The sequence below is a fragment of the Tasmannia lanceolata genome, unplaced genomic scaffold, assembly GCF_043159265.1.
Source record: "Tasmannia lanceolata isolate RefF3 unplaced genomic scaffold, GAP_Taslan_0.1 ptg000037l, whole genome shotgun sequence".
NCBI classification, from domain to species: Eukaryota; Viridiplantae; Streptophyta; class Magnoliopsida; order Canellales; family Winteraceae; genus Tasmannia; species Tasmannia lanceolata.
Genome location: NW_027518714.1, coordinates 3,290,979 through 3,306,783, shown reverse-complemented (window position 1 = coordinate 3,306,783; position 15,805 = coordinate 3,290,979). Strand labels below are relative to the sequence as shown.

Below are 15,805 nucleotides of genomic sequence, written 5' to 3'. Positions count from 1 at the left end.
ATATCGAATAGAGTAGTCATCTGATTTCCTTCTTCAATTAAACAATTTATTTAAATAAAGAATGAGTATGATAAGCTTTCAAGATAGTCTCACCTGAACAGTCCATTTATTACCGTCTTCGAACCCTAATTCAAAACTTAGTATGAAAGAAAAGTATTAAATTTCCAACAGATTATAGAAACACATGAAATGATATTTAAATGTTTTTTTTTTTTTTTTGAATTTTAAAATATTCAATTGTTTTTAGGTTTCAATTTTCTAATTTTTTTGTGATTTTAAATGATTTCAATGTTCTTGAGATTCTAAGATTTCAATGGTTTTATGGATTTTAAAATTTTAAATGTTTTCACCCTCTTGGTCAAAGACCAAAAGGAACACACAAAGTAACACCCTAGGGTAAAACCCTTAGGGTAAAGGGGAAACCCCAAACCAACAAACTAGTAACTCAAAATAATTTGTAACAATCCACAAACAAGTAAACAAACATCTCAAGAACAATGAAAATGATCTAAGAACCCTAGCAGGTAAAAGCAACTTAAATGATAAACTTCTATCTAAAGACAAACTAAAAGGCTACGGGCGAATTCCTAACATGCAGGATAACCAATTCTAAATGAGAAGCCAACGAGTCCAAAATTCTCTATTGCTCTATACAGGAAGGCGAATGAGTCAAAGACTCGCTCTAGAAATGAGAAAGACACTAACATGAGGTTGAGTAAACCTCCTAAAAGAGGAACTCCCTAAATGAGACAAGGCTTGTCTCTAAATAAGGACTCCACAAATGAGGCAAGTCATGCCTCCTATGAGTACTCTTTTGCTAAGGTAAACTTCTCAAGGATACGCTCTAAATGACTCTTTCGTCACTTAAACAATGAAAAGGAGAAGCTATCATCTAAAAGATTAGAAAAAAGTTTCTAAATAAATAGGGAAAACCCTATTGGGACTAAGCAAGTCCCCTATAGATGGGTTTGGGCTACTAATGCCCAACGCCCAAACGCACTTAAAAGGCTAAGCTAGCCTACTAAAAGAAAGAAGGAAAAACTACTTGGACTAAACGAGTCCCCTAAAGATGGGCTTGGGCTAACGCCTTCATTGCCCTTACAAGGAGGACGGAAACCTGAGGCTCAAGGGCTTTTTAAAAAAAAAAACTAAGTAAGTCTAACTATACAATAGAGAGGAGCGCTACTTGGACTAAGTAAGTCCTCTCAAGATGGGAAAATAACTCGAATTTTAACAATATTGACACTTTAAGATTCAATTACATTATTATTAACATTACAATTAAAGAGATTTGAATATATATGATACTTTTATCAGTGTAATATCACAGTTACCACCCTATAGGCTTCCATAGATTTCATGTTATCAAGCAACTATGAGATCATGATTTGAGTGCTAATATAAAATCTGATTCCCTAAAAAAAATGCAATTTCCTTATATTCAATACTACTTAAAGAAAATTCTTATATATGACCACAAGACAATCAAGCTTTATCGAAAGTCAAACTCAACTGATCACAACAAAATAAGTCATTACAAGCATATCACAATTAGCACTGCATGATAAAATTTATTACAGATAAACAAAATTTCATTTTCCTATTAAATGATATAATTAACTTTAACTCAATAGAAAATACAAACTCTATGCTATATCTTATAGAGAATAGTATATCATGAAATCCCATATACAATAACTTGCCTCTAGAATTCAGTCAACTAAAAAAAATGATGGGTAGATAATTTCCCAAGTGAATGCTTTAATGATCATCAAATGACATTTTGATTCAATATTTTCCATTTAAAGTTCACTTTGGAAATATTAAATTCTAAGGGCTGCAATAGTCATAAGTCGAAACTACACAAGGTTTGTATACTGCTGATCAAAATTTGGTTACCATGAATTCGAGATGATAGTGAAAGGGTATGCGGCAAGTGGTGAGGCGGGCTTGATGGGTAAGCTATTGGACGAAATCAAAGAAAGAGAGGACGTGTATTGCGGTGTTCATGATTGGAACAATGTGATCCACTTCTAAGAAGAGATTGATGCAAGATGCTGAGAAGGCTCTAAAGAAAATGAAGGCTTTGGGGCACCAGCCTAATGCACAGACATTTCATTCGCTGGTCACTGGGTATGCTGCTCTTGAGGGAAAATATTTGAAGGTAATTGAGCTGTGAGGAGAAATGAAAGTGCTTTCCATTCCAGCTCAATTAAGTTTGACCAGGAGCTTTTGGACGCATTGTTGCATAGCTTTGTGAGAGGTGGGTTCTTTTTGCGAGCTAATGAGGTCATGGAAATGATGGAGCAAGAGAGTGTTCATTGACAAGTATAAGTATAGAACCCTCTTTTTAAAATACCATAAAAACTTTTTTATAAGGGTAAGGCCCCCAAGTTCCAGACAGAATCTCAGTGCCAGAGGAGGGAAACAGCCTTGGCTTTCAAAAAAAAAAAATTCATGGGCTAAACCGGGCAAGAATTGGGACAGATTTTGTGGGCTGAACCGGGCAAGAATTGGGACAGATTTTGGGGCAGAATCTGTGACAGATTCATAGGTGAAATATGGACAGATTTTGGGGCAGAATCTGTGACAGATTCATAGGTGAAATATGGACAGATTTTGGGGCTAAAACTGGGTTCAAACAAGGACAGATTCTGTATTGAAAAATGTGCTCGAATATGGACAGATTCTGTGCTGAAATTGTGCCTCCAATATAAACAGATTCTGTGTTGAAATTGTGCTCAAACATGGGCAGATTCTGTGGATGAAACCTGGACAGATTCGTGGGGCAGAATCTGTGCTGAAACAGAGGTGAAACATGGACAGATTTGTGGGCAAAATCTGTGCTGAAACAGAGGTGACAATGGGGTAAAACTATGCTCAAACGAAAAGGCTGAAGTAGGGGAAAACTGGGCTCAATAAAGAGAAAAGTCTGCTATGAGTTATTATCATATCTTTTAAACATGAAGTATACTTTATCACTTAACATACAATCAGTCCAACAACAATTTATAACTTTTTGTTCTCAATCAAAAGTGTAGTAAATGTGTATCAAATTGAAAATTCAGTCTAAACCTTCCTCCACAGAACGAACATAGTATTATTCAACTTGTACAAAATCCAATAGTGACAAAGCAAGATCAAAAAGTTTCTATATTGTGTAGCAAAAGTAAAATAATGATTTAAAGATATTGACCTCAAAATTAATATTGAATAACTACACTTCATGGACAGCAAACCGAATGCTTGATTCTAATAAATAAAAGATGAAAAATTTCATACGATGACATCATCAAATTCAAAGCAATGAGCCCTAAGAAATGAACCATGTGTGGAGCTATGCTATATGTTTATAAAATCATCAAGACATAGTTGGGAACGAAACCTTATAAGATCTCTAAGACATGATTACATATGCTACCATTGTTAAAACATACATAAAAAAGGAAATCACCATCAGTCACTTGAATAATTAAAAGGCAGTAAAATAAAATAAATATTAATTTATAGGCATAAAACACTATATAATGTTTTAAAATGAAATCAATTTGTAAGTATATGGCAGTTCAAATGTACAAGGAACTGAACTATATGAGGATCAGAATATGAAATTTGAATGTGTAAAATCTGATAAAGGTTAAACCTTGGGTCTGTACTATTATGACTTGAACCCATATATCTAAACTCGTTAAATCATAAGGCTTGTGACACAAATGCCACTATGAAAAGCTAAGTAATGGGCGTGCCCACGTCTATGACAATCTATTTATATACCAAAGCCCCTTTTATCTTAACATATATTTTGAGTAATGCAATAAAATGTGAGACATTTTATGAACCTCATTAAACATAGAAATACTAATGCCAATTTCCTACAGAACACTAAATCAGTTAAGTATATCATAGGTGACACACAATAACCTTTATCACGAAAAGATTGATTACATCATAATTTCAATTTATTAATCATGCATCATTTAATTCATTTTATCGTCATTTTGTCCAAGGTATTCAATTATCATAAGTACATAACCAAACGTCCATACAGACAACATCTACCTTAGATAATGATCTATATGAATCTTCAAATACTCATGTTAAACTATCATCAAATTAACACACACACACCCGTCTTTATAACAGGTTATAACAATCCAGGCATATTTGCATTCTGAGTTATCATAATAAACATCCTCTTGCAACTGATGAGATTTCTAATCCAATTTAAGCGACTCACCTCCAACTGGATATCACACCCTATATAATATATTTAAATATAAATATTAACCTTGAATAACAACTAGTAACTTGAGAATAAGCTTAACATAACACAAAGCTTTTAACTCCAACAGTTTCATTATTACCAATTTATAACATCAATAGTTATGTTGCTATCTAAAAATACATCCATATCAAATTCTTGAAACACATAAATGCTCTTTTCATGCTCTTCTCATTATCCTTAATCAATTCAAATACCAACTTACTCTAACTAATACATTTACATTACTTCATTCTAATCATAACATGAAATTATCATAGCTCCTTAAATATTATGAGAAGAACGGTACCAAAAATATAGAGCAAATTACACCCAGCCCACTCTCTATTTAAAATTATCATGTCTGTTGATCTAATCAAGATAAAAAACAACAAAATGAGCATGCCTATTATATGAAACTTGACTCTATGCCACTAAAAATCATTTTGTCATTCACTATAAAAAACAAATCATGAAACATCATTAACATTTCCAAATAGTTCTAAAGAAAACCTCAAAACAGAGCATACAAACTGATCATGCTTCTGTCAAAACCTGATTCTGTTATTAACATGCCTAGAACTAACACACAGTCTACCAAAACAACCATAACTGTTTAACCACAGCTCCAAATTTTGACCAAGAGTACTTGTTGGAAAGATATTGAAAAGACCTAAAACTTCACAGTTTATCATGTTTCCTAATTCTGTCATTTACTAGCCTAAAAACACGATTTAAAACAGTCCAGAAACTTGTAGCGAGAATTACATCTACACCATTATAAGAAAAGTCTACCTTAACAGTGTATCATGAAAATCTGGAATGATAACAAATCAATGAATTCCTCTATAGCTTAGAATCATGAACAAGTTCCTTTTTAGCTCAGAATCATGAACAAGCTCACTTAGCTCAAAATTATGTACAAGATCAACTCAAAACAATACTAATTCTAAATTCCTTGTAAAAATCAATTCGAGCACCATACATATCAATGCTCAAACAAGAAGCCAAATCTCTAAAAAAAAAATTTATAAATACCGCCAGATAAAAATAAATAAATAAATAATTGGATACAAAACATACACTTCAAGATCAAAACCTACTGGAATCTTAAATTGCTATAAACTATACTACCTATAAGGTTAATAAAGCAATAATAAATGATAACATGAACAATCAATTCAACAATTATAAAATCAAGGAACTAGAGATCATGTAGATCAAAGAAAAGTAATTCAATTAAAAAAATAAATACCTATTTCCTTCAGATTTTCTTCAGGCTACACAATCAATGGATCAAAGGCTTACAAGGCTAGATTTGCAGATGCTCCTTCCTTTCCTTCATATAAAATCCTCACAATCAACAGATCTAAGATTTTTCGAGAAAAAGATCACCGATCATAGATCTAAGTGTAAAAATTTGCAGATCTAAGATTTAAGCAAGGGAAAATTTCAGATCTACAAATTTCCAGGCTAGAAAGGGACGAAATTTAATGGAGAATGAAAATCTATACTGGATGCAGATCAAGGGAATAAAAGAGAGTTTTGGCTGAAATTGATCGGAATCTAGCCGGATCTTGCCTGAGAAGATGATCGGAGATAATAAATCTCACCAGAAAAAATGGAGGAAAGGAAAAAAAAAAAATAGATCCGGTTGGACTTTTGGAGTTTAAGGCGAAGACAAAGGTTTTTAGCTAGATCTAAGAAGAAACTTATGATAATGAGTGAAAACGAGATTAGATCTGCAGATCTCTCGATGAAAAAGGTGGCCGGACAAAAGGATTACACCAGCCGGAGCTTATGATCTCGCCGGAGTTTTGGACGGTGCTCGATCGGAGAAGAAGATCGGAGAATGTAATAAGGGTTTCAAAGAAAAAGAAAAGGGAAAATGGGTTTCTCTTCTATGAGCTCTGCTAGGGTTTGTGAAGAAAGCCTCAATCCCTTGCAAATGAGAGTCTAATCCCTTTTATAGAAAATCTCAAAATTTTTACCCCCATTATGCTATGGGACAACCCCCATTAGTAAATTTAGCTTTGCTTTTGGTATGAAAGGGTGGTCCACTGAAAAAAATTTTAAATGAAAATTAGGAGAACAAATTCGTCCCTTTTTAATTGCCCCGGGACACCTTCCTGCAACAAATTACCCATGGACAGCCCCTATCTCGATTAACTCAACCCCCCTCTTTCACGCTTACACTACGGTCTTCTCCTGGCTCGTTCACTAAGCAAACGCGCTCGGATTTCGACGAAATTTTGCGGGTACCTAGATGAGACCCTAATCTAGCTTAAGGTGAAATTTGGGACCCTACCTAGCTGATTTGATAGGGTTTTGCACAAACACGAGAAGTTTACGGTACGGTCAAAATGGGGTGTCTACACCAGGATAGCATTTTATAGGACCAAAACTTGGGCAGATCTTGAGATCATGTTTTTAAGTTGTACTTGGGATTAAATTTAATTCATGTTTTTATGAAAGTAAGTCATTGGTTAGAGTTAGGACCTAGTGATAAACATGGTTTTAAATTTCGACCGACCGACACCGAAATCACACTTACCTGAAACGATATTTTATTTCGGCCGAAATTTCACCCAAAAAACCTGTTTTTTTTTAAAAAAAAAAAATATTTTGCCGAAATTTTAACCAAAACTATATACCAAATAAAATACTGTTTTCTTTGTTTTGCCGGATTTCGGCCGAAATTTCGAAATTTTGATTTCCGGGGGTCCGAAACCGGGCAAAATTTAAAATGACTTTCTTTTCAGCATTATGCTTTTGAATGGGTCATGGTGCACTCGCAAGTTCCTTCATCCAATGGTTAAAGAGGATGTAATCTATAAGCCCAAGTCCCTTTTGGATGAAGAGTTCCAAATGAAGCTTCTCACACTTTTCAGATCTAATGTTTCCTAAATGCATTGTATTCCTATTGGTTTATAGTGCCTACCCAAGATATGGAGCCAATAGTGATTGATATGAACCATTCATATAGTAGACCTCATCTTAGATGGTTCATCTCTCAGAGATATTATAGTATAGAGTGATACTACTCGATCAAGGTAAAATAAGAAAGCATAATTAAATATAGGCATTCAAAGATCCATAGCCATTGATCCTAAACCCTTTGATCAGATGATCTAGGCCCCCTGATTTGTCATGCCCTTTGATCAGATGATCTAACCCCCTGATATTTCTAATTCTTAATTGTCTTGTGAGAACTCGTTTTTTTTTTTTTTTTTTTTTTTGGGAAACTGTGATAACCATTGACAGCTGTTTAAATAGTAAGAGGTAGTGGAATCATCAAAACATTGTACTGCGAATATCAATAGCATTTAATTATACAAAAAACTTCCGATACATCTGCAACCATATTATATGTTCACACCAATACAACATCATAATATTCGAGCTTATTTCATCTTCCCACACGTACAACATTATAATATTTCGGCTTAAACATAAGTAAAACATAAGTTCCGACCCTCATCTTTCTTCTTTTGATTTTTTTTATTACTTTATTCAAACATGCACAAGTACTGAAGAAACCCCCCACAAAACTAATGTCAATATCTTTCTTCATCTTTCTTCTCTTCCTCTAATCTCCCATCTTCCCCTGAAATCTCCTCCAAAGACCTCCCTTTCGTCTCCGTCACCAAAAACGTACAAAAAAAACCAACCAGATTCGTAAACGCCAATATCAACATAGCTTTCTTGACTCCTTTCCCATCCAACGTATATCCTTGCACCACAAAAGTCCCAATCATGGCCCCAGCTTTGCCTGATGCCGCACTCAGAGCATGACACGAGGACCTCACCCTCGTCGGGAACAGCTCGGCCGGAAGGACAAAGGTTGTGGAGTTGGGCCCAAAGTTGGCAAAGAAGAAGGTCAGGCCATAAAACAGCAAGAACAGACCATGGTTATGGTTCTTCAAGTAATCATATTTGATCCCCAAGATCAACATAAAGATGGACATCATCAAGAATCCGATGAGCTGAATTTTGAACCGTCCGATCTTTTCGATTAAGGCCACAGTAAACCAGTACCCCGGGAATGTACCACACAGTGCTATTAGGAAACTGGCCTTTGCCGTTTCGAAAACCTCTTCCACAGCGTTGACTTGGTCAGCGGGGCTTATGAGATGGACCGCAGGGAAAATGTCCTTTTGGGCCAGATTTTGGCTGTAGAAAGCAATATCTAACAAGAACCATGTGCTCATTGTACCAAGAAGGTGACGTCCATGTCGTTGGATGAACTCCCTAGACAATATAGAGTACTCATTATTCGATCTGAAGTGTGCGATCTTCTCTTGTTCGGGATCGATCTCTATATCCAACACTCTCCCCATATCACTCGCAGCTTTTTTCGCATTCCCTTCGATGATCGCCGTGTAACGGGCGGTTTCCGGCATCTTCATTCGCCAGTAGAATGTTAGAAGTGCTGGTAATGCGCCGAGCATTAAAACCATACGCCACAAATAATCGGCCTGCGGTTGGGTAGAGAAGATGGGGCTATCGTGAAACGAAGGAGCCGGGTAGTACTTTTTAAATATCGCGGCGAGGGTTAATGTCACTAGCCCCGCGGTGATGATTCCGACGCCTTGCATGGCAAACACGGCGGCGATGAAAGCGCCACGTGTCTTCTTGTTGGCGTACTCGGACATGATCGTGGCGGAGAGGGGGTAGTCACCACCGATGCCGAAGCCGAGCCAGAATCGGAAGAAGCAGAGTGTAGTCATGACTGCTGCAGGGGAGTGGCCAAAGGAGAGCCCAGAGCCAATGGCGCAGATTACCTGTCAAAAGTATAAATAAACATGTTAAGCTTTTGGAGAACCTGGTTGTTTCACATGGTATTAGAGATGTTGCCTCAGGGCAGGTCAATGGTTCAAAACCCAAAAACTTTGTTGGGGTTTCCCACGAAAGCAAAGAGATCACATGTCGAAAAGTGAATGGGTGTGAATGTCCTTATAAGGACTCTGGCACCCTCTCCTTAACGGCTAGCTTTTAAGGCTGAGTTCGGTAACCCCAGTACGTGTACCCTTGCGGATGAAAAAAAATCCCTTGGCAAAGATCTTGTAGTTCCAATGTTGCTCCTGTGTGGAGGGACGAGATTGTTCATGTTGCTTCCACGCGAAAGCAAATAGAAGCCACATCGGAGAAGAGTGAATGGATGTGTATGGGCTTATAAGGACTTGGGCACCTCCCCTTAATGATTAGCTTTTAAAGGTGAGTTCTACCCGGTCCTGACAAACTCCATGATATTAAAAACTTACATGTACAGCCAACCCAAAAGAAGGGCTACAAAGTGAGGGGGGAGTGTTCAAGTATAAATAATTACATAACACCATCTACAACAGCTTAAGCTTTTGGAGTAATTGGTTGTTTTCACATTACCATGAGGATGAGTGTGATGCCGTAGACCCTCTTGCGTCCGAGCTTATCGCCGAGCCATCCAAAGACGAGTTGGCCCATCAGGGTTCCGATGAGGGCCACACCAATGACTACGTTGTTGACTGAGGGTGGGAGTTTGCCGGGCTTTCCGGTCCGGTCATCATAGTAGTAGAGACGGCCAAGGAGTTTTGAGACGGTGGAGATACAGAAGAGATCGTAGGCATCGGTGAAAAAGCCCATGCCAGCGATGACGATGGCCGTGACATGGTACAATTGGGTGCGAGCTGTGTCGAGCGCAGTGAGCACGGCGAGATTGGGAGAGGACGACATATTTGCTTGCTTGGTTTGGGGACTGTTTGGGGAGTTTTTATAGTTGGTTTTAGAGGAAAGTGAGGCTAAAGAGGAGGCGTTTATCACTAGGGAGTGATTTGGAGGAAGAGAAAAATAGGGTATATGTTAAATGTTAAAAGAGGATATTCGGTTAGGGGTGGAGAATATTGAAGGGAATGAAGATTTGGTTGTTTTTTTTTTCTTTTTTTTTTTTCAATGTTTTCATCTCCCTCGAGGTTTTAGTTTTGTTTGGTTTGGCAGTTGATAAGGTGACAGCTTCTATTAGTGGTAACTTGTCTCTGAAGTCTGGTCTTTTGTCGCTTTCCTGCCTCTTTGGGATATGCCTAACATTATTTGTGTTATATTATGGAGGTTCCTTTCATTATTATTTGTGTTATTATATGGGGGTCCTTGTCATCTTTCTATACCTCGATCTGGTATTGATTTTTTTACCCTCTGCCAACATTTTCAACCCTTATGTCGGTCTTTTCGTAAAAATGACTATTTATTTCTTGGGCAGTGATAAATCGACCCCATATATCTTAAATCGAACCATATAGGGCAGTGCTTAGAGAGAGGAGAGAGAGAGATGGGGTCGATTTAAGATATTAGGGGTTCGATTTATCACTGCCCTATTTCTTTTCATAAAATGAAGTTTGCTTGGGGAAAGAATAACAAATGGGGTTGAAAATGCCAGGAAATGGAGTGGACTGTGTGAGCCGAACGAGATGTTAGCCATTCTTATATTTTTCCATTCTACTCATCTGAAGGCGGAAGTCCATTTGATAATGGTTACTGAACACAACGTTTCTTGAAAATGACTTATATTGAGAAAGAGAAAGTATATGGGTGGCTGACTGGCTGGCGTGGAATCCCAAAAACAGTGGGGCCCATATTTATGGTTGATCCAAACTGTTCATTTGTTGGGCCCTGACGTAGATAGGGTGAGCCTAGAAAATTTTCTCCCTAGGATGATCCTAACCCTAAAATCCGTGGAGGAAAAATATTGTGCCATCCATTTTAAAACACCACAAGTCAAAGGGTTAATTAGGAACATCCTATGGAGAAGTTTTTGGGGACCAACAAATGAACGGTTTGGATCATGTAAAAAATATGGGCCCCACTGTTTTTGCGATCTGCACATGCATTCACGGCCAGCCACCATAAAATTTCTTAGCAAAAGGCAAACAAAAGAGGGGTGAAAAATTAAAGCTGGGGGTAAAAAATGTGTAGACATGCCATTTATTTCTGTCTGACTTCAACTTTAGTCCAAATCTTGATGTTGCAATCGAATGATGAATACAATGCTATACTATGTTAGAGTTGATTGTCATAAAGAAAGATAGTAGTAGACGTGGCTGGAACTTATTGGTGCTTTCAAAAAAATACAAAGCTTTCAAGATATTTCAAAGTGACCAGATTTCATTCCCCATGAAGTACTGCCACAATTTGTTTTGGGGAGCTGATATTTACGCCCCTTTTAATTCTGCGGACACCCATTTTCACCCCACAAAACGGGCTAAAGAAGGTAGCCATTTATACCACAAAAGCACTTTTTGAAATGACCAAAATACCCATGACAGTATTCAAATCCCATCTCTCTCTCCAAACCCATAAACCCTCTTCCTCTCTCTCCCACACGTCTGTCTCTCGCCCTAAACCAGCAGCGTCTCACCCAAACCAGCCCCATCTCGCCAAAATTGAGCTTCCATCTCCCAAATCCAGCTTAGAATCTCTCTCTCTCTCTCTCTCTCTCTCTCTCTCTCTCTCTCCCAGGTTTTATTCCCAAGTACTTTAGAAACACAAATCCTGTAATAGCTCCCACAAGCTCTGCCATACAACACAAAAGTAAATAAGCATCTAATCTGAGCCCTTGACACAAACAACAGTGTATAAAGCATTCTCTAAACAACACTGTAAATACAATACAATAATCTACCCAATTCATAATGTCGAGAGGTAAGTTCCAAAAATTTGCTGAAAATGCATCCTGGTATCAAGAAGCTCTCTATATGAACGATTGGCTTACAATAGCATAGGCAAATCAAGATCGTATTTGAAGATTTGCAATTATTTATTGACTTCCCATAAATTCCATTGCAAATCAACATCTACTGATGAAAATCCAACTTAACATCAAAATTCCACACCATAATAATGGCGCTATATATTTCATATAATTTTGTCTGAGAGGCAAAATATAAATAGATTGGAAGAAATTAGATCCCAAATGTTTAACTTGAAACATTGTCAAACTCACCCTACGTTTTCTTCACTTACCAAGCCGATTGTGTGATTTTAGGTTTTCCGAGGAAAATAGAAAGAAAAAAGGCCTATTTTTTTTTTTTATATAGTAGCTGAAACAGGGAATGCACTCATAATCCGAGTAAAAAAGAAGGAAACAAAACTTATCTCTTTTCCCATTCCAGCGGGGACCATGGGACCATGGCATGTAATCAGGCAGCCATTTACAGCCCAGCTTGGACTCTGGATTTGGGCGAGAAGCGTGGGAGAGATGGAAAGGAGAGTAAGCGATTTAGATGCTTTTATGGGTATTTTGGTCATTTTCAAAAAGACTGGCTTTGTGAAACTGGCTACTTTCTTTACCCGGTGAAAAGGTTTGATATCGGGTGTCCACAAAATTAAAAGGGGCGTAAATATCAGCTCCCTTTGTTTTGTGACCAGATTACTTGTGATGGATTTTTTAACTCATAAAATGACCAAAATATCCTTATATGGGAAAAGACCAAAATTACCTAAAGTAAAAACCTTGATTTAATATGAAAGATGTTAAATTATCCACCTTTTGCTCTTCCCACCCTTTGACTGATTTTGGGACCCACCCTATCAAAACATGGTGTAAATGGAGAGACCCACTATAGCATAGATTATAAGTGGGCTCATTCATGTATGTAAAATGGGTGGACCCCACTATATGCATGGATTTTGGTAGAGATGGAGGGTCCTACCATATCAAAACATGAGGTGTAAAACAGTGGGCCCACCCATGCTATGGGTTGTAGTATGATGATGCGTGGTGGGATAATGGTGGGCCTTACCTTTTTTCTTCCCTGGGCCACTCCTTGCAGTGTAAAAGAGTTAGCTAAATGCACTAGAAGGGTGTAGCCCATGGAAGAACAGAGGCAAATATATCACTTCCCCTTATCGTAAGTTCGTAACATTTGTTGTAAAAATGATGGGTCCCACACAGGCTATGCATGAGGTGTAAAAAAAATCTACTGTATAAACAATTTTAGGATTTCTTTTGGGAGATGATATTTTTGACCCTGCGGTACGCATGCGCCCCCTTATAACGTGATTTGACCTTATAAAGGCGGGCGCATGCGTGGGAGTGAAAATATCACCGCCTTTTCTTCCCATGTGTAGACACCCAATTTTTTTTTGTTCAATGCCCTTGATTCTCTATCCCGTGCTTTACTTGGCAATAGCCAGGTGTGACAACATCAGTGATGAGTGACGATTTGCCTTCTAGGTGGAGGGACCTTTTTAGGTTTGAAACTTGGATAATCTTTAACAGGACTTCACCCACACTAGAAACCACGGCTTAGAATGTGAACTCGTCTCCTCCAAGATGTTTTCAAATCAAAGCACCGGAGTTCAAAAGATCTTCACACAAAACCAACCCAGACCCACATTTTCAAGCACTTACAAAAAATCAACTTGAAGCAGCCCCGGGTCTGAGGCGCCCAAGTCTTCTATACATTTTTTAAAAGAACCCAAAAAATCCCATGGGCGCACGCGATTGAGTGAGATTTCTCGAAGATCATTTTTACGGCCAAACCCTAGTAAAAAGTAACTCTTTGCAAAAAAATAACTCTAAGCTAATCAGAAAGAGGCTTGAGTTGGTAGCCAATTATAAATAAGGCAAAAAAAAAAAAAGATTAAAAAGGCATATAGTCGTTGCTTTCTTACTTTTACATGCAGTTGATGAAGTTTATCCCTGTATAATACGGCTTTACAAATGATGCTGCCTTTGTTTTTTAACAAAGTGCCCTGGGAAAAAAAAGCTAGTGTTGTTAGTGAAAATAAGCCAAAAAAGAGAGGAAAAGATTAATCAACCGCCAGCGCTATTTCCCATTCTTATTGTGCTCCTATTGATGAATTCACCACAACTTTGAAAATTTGTACAAATTCAAGAAAACCTTGGAAATTGCATTTTTAGGGAAATATGAGACCCAATGTCCAATTTCTTCCATAAAAACGTAATCCACAACATGACATTGCTTCAAAGAACCTGTAGCGAATGAAGTACTCAGAAACAAAAATATGCTGCTCAATGTCCAATTACCTTTTATCTAGTCACTTGGCAATATATTGGACAATGGGCATGAAGCACATAAGTACTATAAATGATAATTAAGAAGAATCTTTAATTACCCACACCTGATATTTACACATCCATCACGATAAAAAAAATAGGTTTTAGAAGATGGCTAAGCAAACTGTAATATGGATTAAAAAAATGGGGAAGGTGAGAGAGTTGAGGTGGGAGAATTTCGCTCAATGATTGATTAAAGTTCAAGGAAATCATAGTTTTCGATTGACCATTTGCTGAAATTCTTGGGTTCATAAAGAATTTTGAATGCATAGTCAGTTTGCCAAAATTTAAGCATGGATTGCTTTGTGTTTAGGTTTTTTGACAACTTTACAATCATTCCATGTTAAAAAGGGTTAAAAAGCGAGCACATAACAAATATTGAAACATGACTTCTTGATTGCTTACCAAACTGAAGTAATGACAAAGTTTGCTGAGTTTGAGAAATGGACCGCCAGTCAATGCCTAAATTATGAGATAATGGTGTGTTTGTACTGGAAACAATGCCAGAAGAAACTTGAGTTGAAAAATGGGTTAGTTCAATACCCACACCCAAATCCACACTAAAAAATGGCAACAACCCACAAACAAATCCCATCTGTACCACTAATCAAACACGTAAAACAATATTTCAGAAATGGGAAAAACCCACAAATAAATCACAATTATAACACAAATCAAGCATATATAGAGTATTTCTAATGAAACTTTAAGCACAACATGGCATTGCTTCACAGAACATATGGAGAAGAGCATCGAAACATCTCTCTGCACCATTTCTACAAACATGTAGGGGGTAAAAAGGGTTGGTACAAATAAAATTCTCTCAAAGACTTTCATGAAAACACAACATTAACAAATTCTGTGTAACGATTAGAATCCATGATAATGACAGATAAAACCTCGTAGAAAATCACTGATAGGAATAGATTAAGAAAGGGTATTTTTAATCGGCTCAGATTGGAATAGATTAAGAAGGGTATTTTTGAAGTCTTCATAAAAAACAAAGATCCCTGTCATTCTATCCAAGAAATATAAGAAATATGGAAAGAATGTGTTAGACCGAAAATCGGTAACAGGTACGACAATGACGTAAGAGCTGAGCTGGATGACCAGAGGAGCTGAGTCCTGAGGGACCGGAGTGAAGGGGAGCGAAGTGGCTGAGTACTGCTATGAGGGCTGAGTCCTGCACAAAGGCAAGCGAGGTCAGAAGACCAACCTGGGTTTTACTCCGGACAGGCCCTTCGACACTCAAGTCAGTATGAGCAGGAGTGCAGAGCTAGTCTTAAGAGTTTTGGGTGGAGAGAGATTTTTCGCATTACCCTTTGGTTTGAGCTTTGAACCTCTATTTATAGGGGAAAACCTGGTGAGGTGTCCAGGACAGGTGGCGGCCTGTGAGAGGCTGGAGTTCACCTACTCTGGGACAGGTGGCGGCCTGTGAGAGGCTGGAGCTCACCTACTCTGGGACAGGTGGCGGCCTGTGAGAGGCTGGAGTT

At 37.7% G+C, this 15,805-nt stretch overlaps 1 protein-coding gene across 1 annotated transcript; it reads right to left on the bottom strand.

Annotated features, from left to right (window-relative positions):
- Positions 1–7,554: 7,554 nt before the first annotated feature.
- Positions 7,555–10,214, bottom strand: LOC143861141 (low affinity inorganic phosphate transporter 4-like). Its single transcript, XM_077372064.1, has 2 exons — positions 9,647–10,214; positions 7,555–9,045 (listed from the first exon to the last, which is right to left on the bottom strand). The coding sequence occupies exons 1-2, from the start codon at positions 9,971–9,973 to the stop codon at positions 7,819–7,821; spliced, it is 1,554 nt and encodes a 517-aa protein (XP_077228179.1). The 5' UTR covers positions 9,974–10,214; the 3' UTR covers positions 7,555–7,818.
- Positions 10,215–15,805: the final 5,591 nt, after the last annotated feature.

What these genes read in the sequence shown, in the direction of transcription:
- LOC143861141 (XM_077372064.1), bottom strand. Translation starts at nt 9,973, where the DNA reads ATGTCGTCCTCTCCCAATCTCGCCGTGCTCACTGCGCTCGACACAGCT. An exon ending in GCATCACACTCATCCTCATG is followed by an intron (nt 9,046 to 9,646) that starts GTAATGTGAAAA and finishes TACTTTTGACAG; the next exon opens with GTAATCTGCGCCATTGGCTC.